Raw genomic sequence first — 15,750 nt, 5'->3', positions numbered from 1 at the left:
ACAAAGCCGCCGGGGGCCCGGGGCGCGGGCGGTGGAACGCGCCCCGAGGTGCGGCGGCCGGAGGGAGGCCTGGCTGCAGGCGGCGCGGGGGGCGGGGGCGCGGAGCCCGGATCGGCCAGCCCCCGGCGCGATGGCCAATCAGCGCGCCGCCCTCGCTCCCGACAACTATTTAGCAAGCGGCCCGGCTAGAGTTTCCACAAAAGTCAGAATAACTTCCTCCCGCGGAGCCCTCGCGCGCACACGCCGGCCCTGCAACCGGAGCCGGCGAGCGGCGCGGCGAGCGGGCCGGCCCGGGGCCAGCCACGCCGGCGCCATGGAGGAGGGCTCCAGCTCGCCCGTGTCCCCCGGGGACAGCCTGGGCACCAGCGAGGAGGAGCTCGAGCGGCAGCCCAAGCGCTTCGGCCGGAAGCGGCGCTACAGCAAGAAGTCCAGCGAAGATGGCAGCCCGACGCCTGGCAAGCGCGGCAAGAAGGGCAGCCCGAGCGCTCAGTCCTTCGAGGAGCTGCAGAGCCAGCGCATCTTGGCCAACGTGCGCGAGCGCCAGCGCACGCAGTCGCTCAACGAGGCCTTCGCGGCGCTGCGCAAGATCATCCCCACGCTGCCCTCGGACAAGCTGAGCAAGATCCAGACGCTCAAGCTAGCCGCCAGGTACATAGACTTCCTCTACCAGGTCCTGCAGAGCGACGAGATGGACAATAAGATGACCAGCTGCAGCTACGTGGCCCACGAGCGCCTCAGCTACGCCTTCTCCGTGTGGCGCATGGAGGGCGCCTGGTCCATGTCCGCTTCCCACTAGCGCCTGCCACCGCCCGGACCGGCGCCAGGGTAGGTCTGCGCGGGCGCCGTGCCTGCGGGGGGCGGCCTAGGGCCTGCCTCCCCACGGGGGACCCGCGGCGCCGTGGATGGGGTACACTGGCTTGGTGGATGGGGCGCGCTTTTCCACCTAGCAACACATGGGGGGAGCTGGGAAGCGCTCATGTCTGAGGGGCGCCCCTGCGGCCCCTATAGGCTTCTGCGCATGGGTGTCAGTTGGAAACTGGGGGTGGTGACCCTTCCAGCAGGGTGCGAAGGCACTTTGTGGATACAGTGGCGTTTTCAATCAGGGTCGTGTGTGGGCCTCTGAGGAGTGGGCATCAGAGACACACCTGGGCCAGCCAGGGGTAGTGCGACGGGGGCCAGCCCTTCGGGTCGTCGAAACCTAGGCCGCCTGGGGCTGTGGCTTCCCCTCTTCCCGCGAGCAGGAGCAGCGGAGCGAGGTCACCTGGCGGCCAGGCCGCTTTCCCAGGCCGTTTGTGTCGGGAGGTCCACGTTTGCCCGCGAGCACGGCGGCGCCCCAGCTTCCAGGCCCGCGCCTTGGCGGCCCCCTGCCGCCGCCCGACCTGCGCGGTGGGGAACTTCGTGTTTGGTGAAGTAGATGTGCGCCCGGCCGCCCCGGGCTTGGCCCTGGAGGGCCGGACACTGTCCTTCGCGGGCGGCGCCGGGCCCACTGCAGCCGGCTCTGCGCTCCAGCTTCTTCTCGGCCCGGGTCAGCGCAGCCGGAGAGCTGGGGTCGGCCCCGCGTGGGAGTGCCGGCGGCAGGCCGGGCAGGCACAGCCGCGCGGCCGCAGACTGCCCGCTGGCAGGTGGAGGCCGGCCTCAGAGCTGCGGGCCTCTTGTGCTTCCCTTGAACTTGAAGATCCCGGGAGGCCCCGCGTAGAGGAGCGCCAGGGCTCCAGGCTGGGAAACAGGCTTCCAGGGGAGGGATGGGGTGCGGGCCGGGCCGGTGCCGGGAGAAGGTGGCGGAGAAGGAAAAAGGGAAAGTGCCCTTGGCGCACTGGAAGGTCGGGGTTCCCCTGGGAGAGCGCGGAGGGCCCTGCACCCGCTGCTTCTGACCAGACAAGGTCCGAGTTCGTCTAGAACGGCCCTGACTGCGGAGGAGGCGCCGTGGTTTCCACGAGGGCTTTGTGAGGCAAGCCGGCGTCTGCTTTGAAGGGGCATCCGGGCTGTGGAAGGGTGTAAGAAGGTTTCGGGGGGTCGAGTTTGCATTTTTTGTCCTGCTTGGTGTGTTTTCGTTTCTCGCTCATCCTACAATATTTTTGTAAAACCCTCTACTTCACACAGAAGGAATTTAAATTAATCAAGTGTTTGTCGTGCAGCCGCCCCTTCTCCCAAACGCATCTGGTTCTTTCTTCTTTGGCTCTGGAATACCTGCAAATGTTGTCGCTGTGGCCGGAAAGGTTAGCGATCTAGCACAGGTGGGTTTGAGATTTCATTTTGCAGCTTTCATTTCTGTGCTGCTGAAAATCCTTGGGATGAAATAGCCACCTAAGATAATGATAGTTTAGTAGGTTTTTTTTTTTTTTTTAAAGAATTTTTAACAGAATAACTTGTGGGAAACTTCTTCTGACTTTGTGGAAAACAGATGGAAAGTGTCTCCATCACATGTTTCTTCTGGAAACAAACCGCGTTGGCTGAGGACTAGAACGCGGCAGGGGGATAATACATTAATTCTGCTTTCTGCCGCCTAAATGATGAGCGTCCATTAGCTAATTCCCTTTTCCCTTTACACCAGCCGTGGTTTACAGCAGATCAGAAATAAGGATAAACAGATGAGGAATGCCATCTTTTTTAAACACACACACGGTCTTGTTTAAGGAAAATGTCAACAGAATTATTATTAAGATTGCCCCCCAGAAAAATTTTTTTTGTGGCAGGGGGAAGCACCAGGAGATATTACCTCAATGCAAGAATTTAGTAGGAATATTTAAAATTCATTTAAAAGCAATCGCATTCTAAAACTTAAAGAATCCAGCATAGATCACAATGAAAGAATGCACGTGTGTGTGTATATATATATACATATATATATATTTGTGTGTGTGTGTGTGGTGAAGGTTTACAGAGCACATTAGTTTCCCACTCAATAATTTATACACGAATTGTTCCGTGACATTGGTTGCAATCCCCCGAATGTGTCAGCACTCTCCCCATTCACTCCCACTCTGAGTTCCCCGTTTCCATCCCTCAGGTTTTCCTGCCCCTTCCGGCCTCCTCATCTTTGCTTTTGGGCAGATGTTGCCCTTTTGGTCTCATATAGATGATTGTTCTAAGGAGCACTTTCCTCACCGGTGTCACTGGCTGTTTTATAGGCCTGTTTATAATCTGGCTGAAAGGCGATCTCTGGGAATGGCTTTGGTTCCAAGTGAGAAGGGCGTCTAAGGGCCATAGTCTCAGGGGTTTCTCTAGTCTCTCTCGGACCAGTAAATCTTTTTTTTTTGTTTGTTTTAATTTGAATTTTGTTCTACATTTTTATCCCCACTCTAACCGGGACCTTCTATTGTGATCCTGGTCAGAGTGGTCAGTAGTGGTAGCCGGGCACCATCTAGCTCCTCTGGTCTCAGGCTAGTGGAGGCCGTTGTTCCTGTGGCCCATTAGTCTTTTGGACTAATCGTTACCTCGAGCCTTTGGTTTTCTTCACTCTCCTTTGCTCGGCTAGAAAGAGGCCAATAGATGTATCTTAGGTGGCTACTTGCAAGCTTTTAAGACCCCAGACGCAACTCACCAAAGTAGGATGCAGAATGTTGTCTTTATGACAATTGACCTAGATGTCCCCCAAGATAGATATATATATCTTAACAATATATATATAAGGTATATATATATAAAGTATATACATATAATTTATATTTTTAAAGGCAGTACTTGTGATAAATGAAAAGCAGTGTTATGAAATTGTTTGGAGAAAATCCTTGAAAAATATAATAGATCACACATTCAGATGGAGAGCAGATGATCTATGTGGGGCCCTGACTCATAAACTTGGATACAACCAGCTATTTCAGCTATGCCAGTTTCTTTAAACTGACAGATACACGCACTCTGTAAGAAAGGAAGGGGTGTTTCATTTTTAATATACTGATGACTCTGAACATTGCTGATTTTTATCAGAATGTTAGACAAACACTTTTGTATCCCTTTTGCTTTGAACTCAAAGTACCTAAAAATTGCAGGACTACTTCATTATTCTCTGTGAGCATAAATACAATTATATTTGGTCTGATCTGAAAATGTTGCAAAACGGCATTTGTTATTTATTTGTAACATTTCTAGGAAGCATTTGTTATATGTATCAGGAAAGAATTTTCAGCCATTCCAGTAAATTGCTTGTGATCTTAATGTCTAATTTGAGAAGCTTTCACATATGGGGAAAGCTGTGTCTGGACTCAGCAGAAACAACAGAACTGGAAACGGCCGAGTATTTATCCTGACTTTCTTATTTGCTTGATACTTAAAAACACAACTAGGCAATAAATCACATGGCGCTGGACAGTCTGCTGAATTTATCCCACACTGAAAAATTGGAATAGAATTTTTACTCTTCTAAATATTCTCATTAAATGTGCAAGCCTTGGGCAGGGTCAGAGTCACCTGGCTGGAAGGTGGTGGAAGGTGACACTTCCCAGTGAGGTGTTTTCCCTGTTCTCTGCTTTGTGGTTAAAGAAAACAGCTTTTCCAATTTCTGCAACATACGCACAAATTTTTAGCCGGTTACTACATCAAGAGAAAAAGACCTTTTTTTGGAGAACTTTTAGTTGTTTTGAAGAACAGTGTGTAATCCTCTCACCATCCAATACATGTAAACCTTTTCTTCCCTCCTGAAAATTTGCTTCTTGGAGGTATCTGTTAACTGCTGTCTTCTGAAGGCTAGGTGGTCTTAAAAGAAAATTGATACACTCTGGAGAAGAACGGAAACGCAGAATCCCGGTTGAGTTTTTGCTTGGGAAGAAGTGGAAGGAGAGCTGAGTTATGTGAAGTGTTTTGTCCTAAAATGCTCCTCTGTAAATTCTGATGTCTGAAGCTGCCTAGCCTCAGGTGGTTATTGTTCTCTTAAATATCAGTGGTTCTTCTTTTCACCTTGTATAAAGCAAGGCTTTGTACTCCTCTGGCCAAGGGCTGGGAGACCACCAGAGTGGCTGTTTGAGGCCATTTGAAATATAGTACGTTACTGAGTTTTTCTGAAAATTGTGCTATTTTCGGGCAGGTCTGGAGCCTGAAAACATTAAGTTTTCATTGTCCCCGCTTTGCTGTATTCTAGCAGATGACGCTGTTGCCAGATTCCTCTTGCCTGGAAGAAGATCACAAAGTAAACTCTCTGTGAGCAGGGCACGATAACTCATAACTTCAGTTTAAATCTGGGCTTTAAAAAAAGAAAATTTTTTTTTAATAAGCCAATTTTAAAGGCTGAACTTTTATGACAGTTTTTAAGCTCCATATTTATATTAATCTGCTCTCGCTGGTGTCTTTACAAAGCCTGAGAATACACACTGGAATGTCTGTTTATGTTTGTGTCTTTTCCTGGGAAAGGATAAATGTGCTGCAGAAAGCCCATGGAATACCACGCTCTCCACTAGCAAAAAGTTCTCGAAGGAGGCAATACAATTCAGATAAGAGATGAATTAGCCAAGAAATGGGAAACTGTAAAGAAGAAACAGAACGTAAGAGATAAGGACCAGCATGAATACACTCAGAAATGGAGCCAAGACGAAACAGAATAGAAACTACTTAAAAAGATACTCCACGTGGTCCCCAGCATGCACACGTGAGACAAGACTGCATAGTGCTAAACACACACACAGACACAGACACACCACACATAATACATGTAGAACTGGTGGAATCTGCTCAGGCCTGTGGGTTGTATCAATCCCTGTTTCCCGGTTGTGATATTGGACTATGGCTGTGCAAGATTTATTGTTGTGGGATGGTGGGGAGGGGGGGATGAGTGAAGATTACACAGGCCTTCTGTGTATTATTATTATTTCTTCTTGAGCTGCATGGGAAGCTGTAATTACCTCAAAAATTTTTAACAAGTCTTTTATAAAAGATATCCCACAAGAATATTTTTAAAATCTCTGTATTCAAATGAGCCAATTATATGAGGAGTTATGCCTTATTTCAGCATGATAATCTAAAAAATGTGCCTTGAACGAGAATCCACGCTTTTTTTCCCTGATGCTATTTGCATGTGGCGTTTCTCTTCAGAATTCATGAGTAGTTCTCAACATATTTCCAACATGCAATTAATTAGAAATGGTTCCCTGTAATTCTTAAACAGAGAGTGGCATCTCAGAAATCAGATTGATACATTTATCCCTATAGTAATAAAGAAAATATTTTCCAGGGAAAATTGAGGACATATTCACCTGAAACTAATACTAATTTTCTTTTCAGATACTGAGTCTATATTGACTCTCACCACGCACACACGCACACTCACACACACACTTAAAATTCTAAAGCCAGTGATTTATGTACTTATGATTGAGAGGGCTGAGTGGCGAGTGTCTTTGAAGCTGTTACTTATCACCCAATTTTCATCATAACATAAAAATTATTCACCAAGAAATGCCAAGATTGAAGTTTTAGCATTGGAGCCACACACAGTGAGAGAAAGAAAGAGACAGAAGAAGGGAAGGAAGGAGGGGGAGAGAGACAGACAGGGATGGATAGGTACGTATTGACTCCTAAACCCTGTCATGGTTAGTTTAAATTGATACCTGCCTTTGGAACATATTTTCTGTTTGGGTTCAGTGGAAACCCTCTGAATGTGTTTTAGTTACATGAAGCTGTGCCGAAATGAATGTTTGTTTTGGAATGAATTACAGTGGCATTAAAGATGAGATTTTCGTGCTGATGTAAACTGAGGCATGGTGGGGTTTTTCTTCAGCGATTACTAATTGCTCTCACATTAGAACGAGGGTTGTATCAGAAACTGGAAAAGCCGACTTTGCTCTGACCTGAGGGGGATTTTTTTAGCAGTTTTTTTTTTTGGCTGTGTTATTTTATCCGCAACTCCACTGTTCAGAATAACATTACTGACCCTGCCATTCTGCGTAAGAAGGCATATGGTCATGAGGGCTGCATGGAGGACGCCTGGGAGGCTGTAACCATCACCCAGTTCACATCGTAATGTTGTTTTCCCCTGGTAAAGATTTAGATGATCCAATTCTCTTGAATCGTCACCTGGAGTTGTAATTTTACTTCTTAATCCTCAGAGCAATGCCTTTAAAATTGGGCAAATCCCTCCTTTCCGCAGTGCAGAATTTTCCGTCACTTAAATGAAGGATGGACATCATCGAAAAGAACTTTCAGTTATCAGCTTCAGTTATTCTGGGAAATTCTCCTGTCTCTTTAGCTCACATTCTGCCTTTTAAGATGGCCATCGACATCTTTCGGGGATAATAGTGAATTTAGTTATGCTTTGTGGCGTTGGGTTCCAGCTTCTCACTGTTGAATTTGACAGACCGTTCACATTTGTTTTTCTAGACCTGCCGGTCTGGTGGGAGTGACAAGAAAGGTTTGGGCAAAAATCTTTATTTTTATTAACCCCTTGTCTGTGGCCAAGCGTCAGATCCCATTCCCATGGCTGACGTTTGTCCTCTGGTCACAGCCAGCGTCTGTCCAGAGCGCCAGGCAGAGCACCACAGAACTCCAAACCTGGGGGCAGGTCTTTAGTCTTCTCCTGAGAGAAGGAAGAGGTAGGGACCTCTTTTCTGTCTTCCACATGGTGGGAAAAAAAAAAAAAAAAAAAGCCACAACTTCTGTTGTTAATGCTGTTTTTCTATTGTTGTACAAATAACATGTCACCTTAGCTTTTCCGTTCAATTCTGTATGAGTATGACCCTCTCCTTGAGGTTCAAGAGACTTTTGCCTGCTTCCGAGGCAGGTGGGGCTACGTGAGGGACAGCTTGTAAGATAAACAAACTCCCTGAAAGAAAACACAGGCCAGCCTTTCACAGCCTTGCCTTCTCCTTCCACGGTGGGTTTCCTTGTGCGTTCTACTTTGATTTAAAGTCCTGGAAGCCACAGTGCAAGCCGGCAGCATTTTGGTTTTTTCAATCAGGAGGGCTGGTAATAAATATTGAGCTGCCTTTTCCTTTCATTAATCTCAGTTCTTTCAGTGGGTTTGGTTTGAAGGGCGTGTGAGGGGACCAGAAGCCAGAAGCCTTGCTCGACCTGGGGCTGATGAAGTGCCTGTTACCTCGCCGCCTGCTCCCATAACTCAGACCTGCAGCTCACGGAGATGCAGACGGGCCAGCCTGCCTGCTGGCGCAGCAGGATTTCTATCGGCCACTTCCGGAAAGCTGGTGTGAGTTGTAAATCTCATTCCTAACGAGATTGTTTCGTCTTGATAAATACACAGTAAGGCACTTCTCATTTCTTTGGGAAATGCCGAAATTACTGAGAACTGGGAAGGGAAGGATGGAGGAAATTGGGCATGAAGATGTCCCCACTCACATAGTCGGCTTTGATGGATGGCCACCATGGTCGTGGAGAATTAATTTTCCTGAATTTAAATAATTCCAAATTGCCTATTGCATAGATATTGGCTCCTAAGTACTCAAAATCTGCAGCGTGCGTACAGCGTCTGATCTTCCTCCCCTCACCACGTCCACGTAGGTAGGTGGGACCTAAGAAAGACAGATTGGATCTTTGAGCATTTTTCTGCCTGGTGAGCATTTCTCCTCTAGCCCCTGACCCCCCCAGCTGATTCTCCCAGCCCTCCACACGCTTGTAGGTGTTCCTTAGCTGAGTTACTCTCTTCTGTTTGCTTCGTTTTTATTAACTGAAGCCCATGTAAGGTTTCTTATGATACTAAGTAATAATAAGTTGTAGAGGAAGATCTCAAATTGACTCCACGGCCATGGGTTTGATTTTGGTTTTTTAGAGGAAGGCTAAAACAGCACTGTCACACCCAGAGAGTAAACCCCTCATCTGGAAGGGTGCTCTGTGGTGGGTGCCTCTGAGCATTCCGAAGTTCCATGCACCAGACCCCTTGCCACCTGTGCCCGTCGCGCCCTCTCCTTCTGTCAGCTATCGTTACTAAAACAGGAGCACCCAAGGTACAGCTCTGCACCCAGGAATCCTGATGTGCCGTGCCTTTGCTCATTCCTCTCGTGCAGAATGACCCGCCACAGCGACCCAGACCTGCCTGGGCATGTGTGTGGCTCAGCCAGAGAGGGCGCCTGGGCAGGCAGGGCGGAGAGCGACTGACCACACGCGTGGGCCGTCTCCTGATCCCTGTGTCACATGAAGCAGTCCACATAGTGAAGTCGTTAAAGGGCAGAACTAACATGGATATTTTGCTGGCTGTTAACTTACAGCCCGAAATTCATTTCTACACAGTTTTTGGAGTATCGAGATTTTCCTTTAAATTAACGAAAAGCAAATGACGAGTGCGGTTATCTACTTATCTGCTCATTTCAAATATTGCTGTTACATTGTATCCGTTACCGTTCCTTACGTTTCAAAACGAACTTTCACATCAGGTCAAAGTCGCTCGTGTGTCCTGAGCAGGTCTGTGTACATTAATCTCTCATTTATCCTTTTGAATGTGAAAAATTTAACCCTTCTAGGCATGACAAAGTAAAACAGAAAATTAAAGTGAGGACCAGCAACATGACGACGAAGAATCTCACAAGGAATTGGGGCCGTCATGGGAACCTGGACACCTTCATAAGAACAGAGAAGAACCAGGGATTTTGTGTGGGCTGCGAGCCCCATCTGCCGTGGCACACAGATTTCCTTCCCCCCAGCCTTCCTCCAAAACCTCCAAGACAGGGCTTTATCAGAACAAATACCCATCTGCCTCCCAGGAAAAAGACACTTTTTAAAAATCCAGCAGAGCCACCTGGACACTGCCACAGTGATGCTGCAAGCAGGAGCCCTCCGGGCCAGGCAGCTGACAAGGATGCTGTGCCTTGCCTTCCGTGTGCTCAGTGCCACCCGCCTTACCTCTGAGGGACACCAAGGAAGTCCCAGAGGTGGCCCTGCCTGCAGGGGGCTGGCCCCAATCATTGGGGGCTTCAGATTCCAGAGAGCAGAGGTCACCGAGATGGGGCTCAGGGTGGCCGCCTGCTGTGCACAGGGTGGGGACCTTCAGCAGAGGGTGCTGGGGCCAGCCCAGGCTATGTGACTTCCAGGCCCCCCCGCCCCCTGCCCCCAGTACAGCAGAGGAAGGACCTGCTGACCATTTGCAGAGCCTGGGTGGTGAAGCTGGATGGGGCCTGGAGCACTCACTGCCCATCACAGCCACCCCTCACGTGAGCCCAGCACAGCGCTGCATCCGCCAAGGTTAATGGAGGGAAGTGGTAACTCAGTGCCGATTTCCTCCTTCTCCTGGATTTAATAGCATGATATCCCCCTATGGTCAAATGCCACTTTCAAAGCCTTGGCTTCTCTGAAGCCAGTTTCCAGGAGAAGCTCAGGCTGCCGCTCGCTGCCTCCCAGGTCTGCTCAGGCAGCAGGGCCAGCCTGTCCTCACTGAGAGGCCCAGCGCCCACAGGGTCGGTCTCGTCAAGCCGAAGTCTGCAGGGACAGCAAACAGCGCGGTCAGACTCAGCTCACTTCTCTCGAGTGCATCAGGGTCTGATCAGCCTCCTGGACCGGCGTTTAAGGTACATTTTTTGAAAGTTACAAAGTGTCACTTAAAGTTAATTACATAATTTCACTTTTTCTGGAGAGAAAGAGGATGCTGGCATCATCTGTGGCTCCTGGGCTGGGGGTGGGGTTTCCCCACTGAGCCTTCTTCTTTTTGACTCTTCACAACTTGGAAGAGGAATTAATTAATTCAGAGAACTTTGAATGTATGTGACAATGTACAATCAGTGTGACCTCCACTGCGGGTTTTCCAGTTAATTGAAGTCATTGTTTCCAGAATAAATCATATGTGATTCTTTTCCATAGTCAGCATCTCCCACATGGCATTTTCTAATTTGGGAAATTTTAATTAGAAAGCAAAGGCTGTTTCCTTTGCAGGAGGCGGCTGGGTTCCCCAGTATCCCATTGGACAGAGCCCATTATGTTGGTTCTCGGGAATCTGCAGTGCCAATAAGGCTTACTGAAGCTAACAAGGAGTGGAGAACCTATTTCCACTCCCAGCCCTGCAATTCTCTGTGTGGCCTGAGGCATATCGCAGCCTCTTTGGGCCTCAATTTCCCCATCTGTAAAATGATGGAGCGAGTTGCTGATAGCCCTCCAGCTATCAAAATCCTATGAGCACGTATGACCCAGCAATTCCACTCCTAGGTATATACCCAAAAGAACTGAAACAGGTGTTCAAAAAAGACTTGTCCACCAATGTCCACAGCAGCGCTATTCATAACAGCGGAAATGTGGAAACAACCCAAGTGCCCATCAACAGATGACGGATGAACAAAACGTGGTCTATGCATACCCTGGAATATTATGCAGCCATATAACATGCATGCCACAGCGTGGATGAACCTTGAAAACGTTGTCGTTGTTGTCAGGTGCCGTCAAGTTGGTTCCGACTCACGGCTACTCCACACACAACAGAACAAAACACTGCCTGGTCCGGCGCCATCCTCACAATCGTTGTTCTGCTTGGGCCCGTTGTTGCAGCCACTGTGTCGATCCATCTTGTGGAGGGTCTTCCCTCAACATTATGTTATGTGAAACAAGTCAGACACAGTAAGACCACATGTTGCATGAGTCCATTTACATGAAATATCCAGAAAGACAAACCCATAGAGACAGAAAGCAGATTAGTGTCTGGGAGTAGAGCCCTAGTGGCACAGCGGTTAAGAGCTCAGCTGCTAAGTAAGAGGCTGGCAGTGTGAATCCACTGGGATCTCCTTGTAAACCCTATGGGGCAGCTCTACTGTGTCCTGTAGGGTTGCTATGCGTCAGAATCGACCCGACGGCAAGGGGTTTTCTTGGTTTTTGGAGGGGCTGGGGGCAGGGGGAGAAGGGAAATGAGGAGCGACTGCTTAATGGGTATGGGGTTTTGTCTGGGGTGACGAGAAAGTTCTAGAACTAGATAGTGGTGATGGTTGAATGGCATTGGCCACTGAATTGTACATTTTAAAATGGTTAAAGGGGTACCTTTAATGTTATGCGTATTTTACCACACGCACAAATCCTGTGAACCATCACTTGGGGTACAGCTATGCTAAGCCTCCAGTTTTCCCGCACCCTTTCAGAGACATCATCCCGTCAATGTGCAGGACTTGGCACTTGCCAGGTGACTACCGATCATTCAAGTTGTGCCCGCCTTAAACCACTTTGCTTTCAAAATCCATTTCCTAAAGTGTTTATTAAAAAAAAAAAAGCACCTCAGGCCTCTGGCATCACACTGCTCTTTCTGGCTGTCCCCTGATCTCAGCGGTAGGTAGGGGATGCCTTTGGAGACAGCTCTGAGTTCTCGCACTTTGGGGAGTGGGGCCCTGAGGTTCTGGGCTGCTTGGATGGACCCACCAGAGGAGCCCCAGGAGCTGTGTCCACGTCTGCAGAAGGCTGGTTAGTGCCTCCCCTGCCCACCTCAGTGATGGGGGCCAGGTGGGATAGCTCGTGAGCATTTTAACCCAGCACATCCAGCAACAGACTCCCATAGCCCAGGGTCCGTCTGCTAATCAGACCACTCAGGCTGGTTCATGGGCTCAGAGACCCTCCGCTGAGCTGGTGCTGCCGCCACCGGTACACACACACACACACACACACATACACACACACAAAATCCTTTGCCGTAGAGTCCATTCTGACTCATAGTGGCCCTACTGGATAGAGTAGACCTGCCCCATAGGGTTTCCAAGCTGTAAATCCTTACGGAAGCAGACTGCCACACCTTTCTCCTGCAGAGCAGCTGGTAGGTCCAAGCTGCTGACTGTTGGTTAGCAGCCGAGCGCTTTAACCACTGTGATGTAAGGCTCCTTCCACAGATACGCGGACACACTGATTCCTGAATGGTGGGGTCTGGCCCTGGGCTACTCTGCAGCCTGTGAAGCAGATACCTCCGAGCTTCACCCCAAACCCTAGCACATCTTTTCTAGGGCTCTAAATTGAACAAGGAGTCCCTGGGTGGTATAAACAGTTAACATGCTCGACTGTTAACTGAAAGGTTGGAGGTTCAAATCTACCCAGAAGTGCCTTGGAAGAAAAGTCTGGCAATCTACTTCCCAAAAATTAGCCATTGAATACACTATGGAGCGCAGTCCTGCTCTGACACACCGTGGGGCCACCATGAGTCAGGGTTGACTTGATGGCCACTTTTTTTTTTTTTTTTTTAGAAAGGGAGATAAAACAATGGCAGAAATGGTCAGTGGGAATGCTGTTAAGATGTGCTTAATTGTTATACCTTCCTGGTTGCCCGTAACTCCCAGCAGCTCAGGCTTAGCTTGCCCGTCTGTGACAAGTCTGTGACAGCTTTAGTTACAGGTAGGTGAGGCCTCATTCACCTGTGGCAGAGTCATCGTGGGCGCTGCCCCCAAGAGCAGAGGGTGGCTCTGGGTCACTCAGGAGCGGCCAGGTGGCTCTGTCCCTTCTTCCCCTGATCTGTTAACCTTTTGCATGCTTCCTGAACCCTCGTGCCCCCAGGACAATGCAGAAACCACCCATCTAGAGGGCTGAGCAGGGGTTTTGGTCTTGGCATTTCCTCCAGCCCCGACTCAGTCCTGGTTCTTTCTTTACACCATCATCTCCAGGCTATTGTGCGCTCTGCATTGGAGATGCTTCCAGAAACCCCAAAGACAGTGTTGGGTCACAGGCTCTTCATGTTTTGAGAATTCGGACAGAAAGGACCAGGAGAACTATAAAACCAAAAACCAAGCCCATTGCCATCAAGTTGACTGTGACTCCTGGTGACCCCGTGTGACAGAGTAAAACTGCTCCATAGGGTTTTCTTGGCTGTAATCTTTACAGAAGCAGCTCGCCAGGCCTTTCTTCCATGCAAACTACTTGCACCACCCAGGGTTCTTAGGAGAACTCCACCAGATCCCAAAGAATCTTACCAAGAAGGGCAGGTAGCTGAAAGCAGCGGGAAAGCTGCTCAGCTCCGTACTGCTGTCCCCCGTTCTGGTCCTCTGCCCACCAGAGAGAAGGCCAGAAGGAAGGGAGGGAGGAGGCAGGGAGGTGTTGAGCAGCTTCTGACAGAGTGGACAGGAGCAGATGTCCGAGAAATTCCAGAAGAGACAGGGGGCTGGCTCTGGTCCCCGGGCCAGTTCCCTAGTTAAGTTGTGCAGTAGGCTTGACAAGAACCTGGGTCACCCCCACAAGCGGACACATCTCGGTCTCCCAGCCCTCATCCATCACCACCACGTGGGTTCTTCCAGCTGCCGGTGCGCAGAGCCCAGCTGCAGAGCCGACAGGCTTTGATTCATTAGCTGCGTCCACATTCATCTCCTGGGGCCACGCTGCTCCTCTCTGCGGCCATGTCCACCCTGTGCTCTGCTTGCTGTGGGACCCTGGAACCGGTACCCCGCCAAGGCAAGGTCAACAGAGGATCTCCATCCTTTCACTGTCTAACCTGGTTTCCAGAAATACCACCAAGGGCATAAATGGAGGCTGCACACTGGGCACACAGCACACTCAGCGTCTCATGGCCACACCTGCCCCCTGAAGCTAATAGAAAAGTCAGGCTTCCTGGTGAATCCTGCAGCACTCATGGATTTTGCTCCGTCGGGACCACGGCCCAGTCCTGCAGGGATTGTAACCCATAGCCAAGGTGTGGATAGAATGCAGTGACCTGCCAGCGTATTGTCCACAGAGCCGAACCGCGAACCTTCTGTGAGCCCAGCGACAGTCACTGTTGTGGGTCCCTCATAGCCAGGTTCTCAGGGTAGAGGACCAGCCCCTGCTGGGGAACCAGCCTTACTTTTAGTGATCCCAGGCCTGGGATAACCTGGGAGCAGTGGACACTGGGGGCTTTCATGCAGAAACCTTCCTTCGGAGAGCTACAGCGAGCAGTGTCCTCCCCAAACACTGTTTACAAGGCCTGGAGAATAGGCCAGTAGTCTTGCTAGACAAAGAGCCCTTAAAAATCAAAAAGGAAAAGGGCAAATACCCAAGAGACAAAATAAGCCAAAACAAGAATTCACAGAAACACTTCGCTTGGCCAAACCAAGCCAGTTGCTGTTGAGTTGATTCCAACTCACGGTGACCCCATGGGTGTCAGACTAGAGCTGTGCTCCATAAGGTCTTCACTGGCTGGCTTTTCAGAAGTAGATTGCCAGGCCTTTCTTCCAGGTGCCTCTGGATGAACTCGAACCTCCAACCTTTCCGTTAGCAGCCAAGTGTGTTAACTGTTTGCATCACCCAAAACCAAACCCAAATCGATTGCCGTCGAATCAATTCCAACTCATAGCGACCCTGTGGGACAGAGTATCACTGCTCCATAGGGTTTCCAAGGAACGGCTGGTGAATTTGAACTGTCGAACTTTTGGTTACATATGAAAAGCCTTGAACTTCAACAACAATCCGAGAAATTCAAAGTCACCCAGAAATATATAAAAAAAAAAAAACTAGTTCTTTATTAAACTGGAAACACAAATTCCAGTCTCCAGTACTGAGGAAGGCATGAGGCACCAGGCAGCCCCCACAGGGCAAAGATAAATCACACAGTCTTTCTGGAGAGAGTTTGACGATAGGTAAGAAAAGGGTTAAGAAATTGGAAATACTCTTGGAGCGAGCAAGTCCACTTGTAGGAATTACGTGAATGATCACAGATCGGCCTAGTAGCAAAAATGTCCATATAAACTTCGTTAATACTAGTGAAAAGTTTTGTGAAGTTTGTTGTTGTTAAGTGCCGTCAAGTTGGTTCTGACTCACAGCGACCCCACGCACAACAGAACGAAGCCCTGCCTGGTCCTGCGCCGTCCTCACAGTCCTTGTTATGCTTGAGCCCATTGTTGCAGCCACTGTGTCAATCCATCTCGTTGAGGGTCTTCCTCTTTTTCACTGACCCTCTACTCTACC

The 15,750-nt window shown here is 49.3% G+C and overlaps 1 protein-coding gene across 1 annotated transcript in view; it reads left to right on the top strand.

Annotated features, from left to right (window-relative positions):
* The first annotated feature begins 264 nt into the window (after positions 1–264).
* TWIST2 (twist family bHLH transcription factor 2) overlaps positions 265–15,750 on the top strand; it is a 57,328-nt gene continuing 41,842 nt past the window's right edge. Inside the window, exon 1 of the mRNA XM_003417897.4 lies at positions 265–825. Within this exon, the coding sequence (XP_003417945.1) occupies positions 314–796 (483 nt within the window). The 5' untranslated portion in view covers positions 265–313 and the 3' untranslated portion in view covers positions 797–825. The remainder of the gene's footprint in view (positions 826–15,750) is intronic.

This window comes from Loxodonta africana, chromosome 6 (genome assembly GCF_030014295.1).
Source record: "Loxodonta africana isolate mLoxAfr1 chromosome 6, mLoxAfr1.hap2, whole genome shotgun sequence".
Classification (NCBI taxonomy): domain Eukaryota; kingdom Metazoa; phylum Chordata; class Mammalia; order Proboscidea; family Elephantidae; genus Loxodonta; species Loxodonta africana.
Note: the sequence above shows the minus strand (reverse complement) of the source record. Positions and strands in the feature narration are given on the sequence as shown.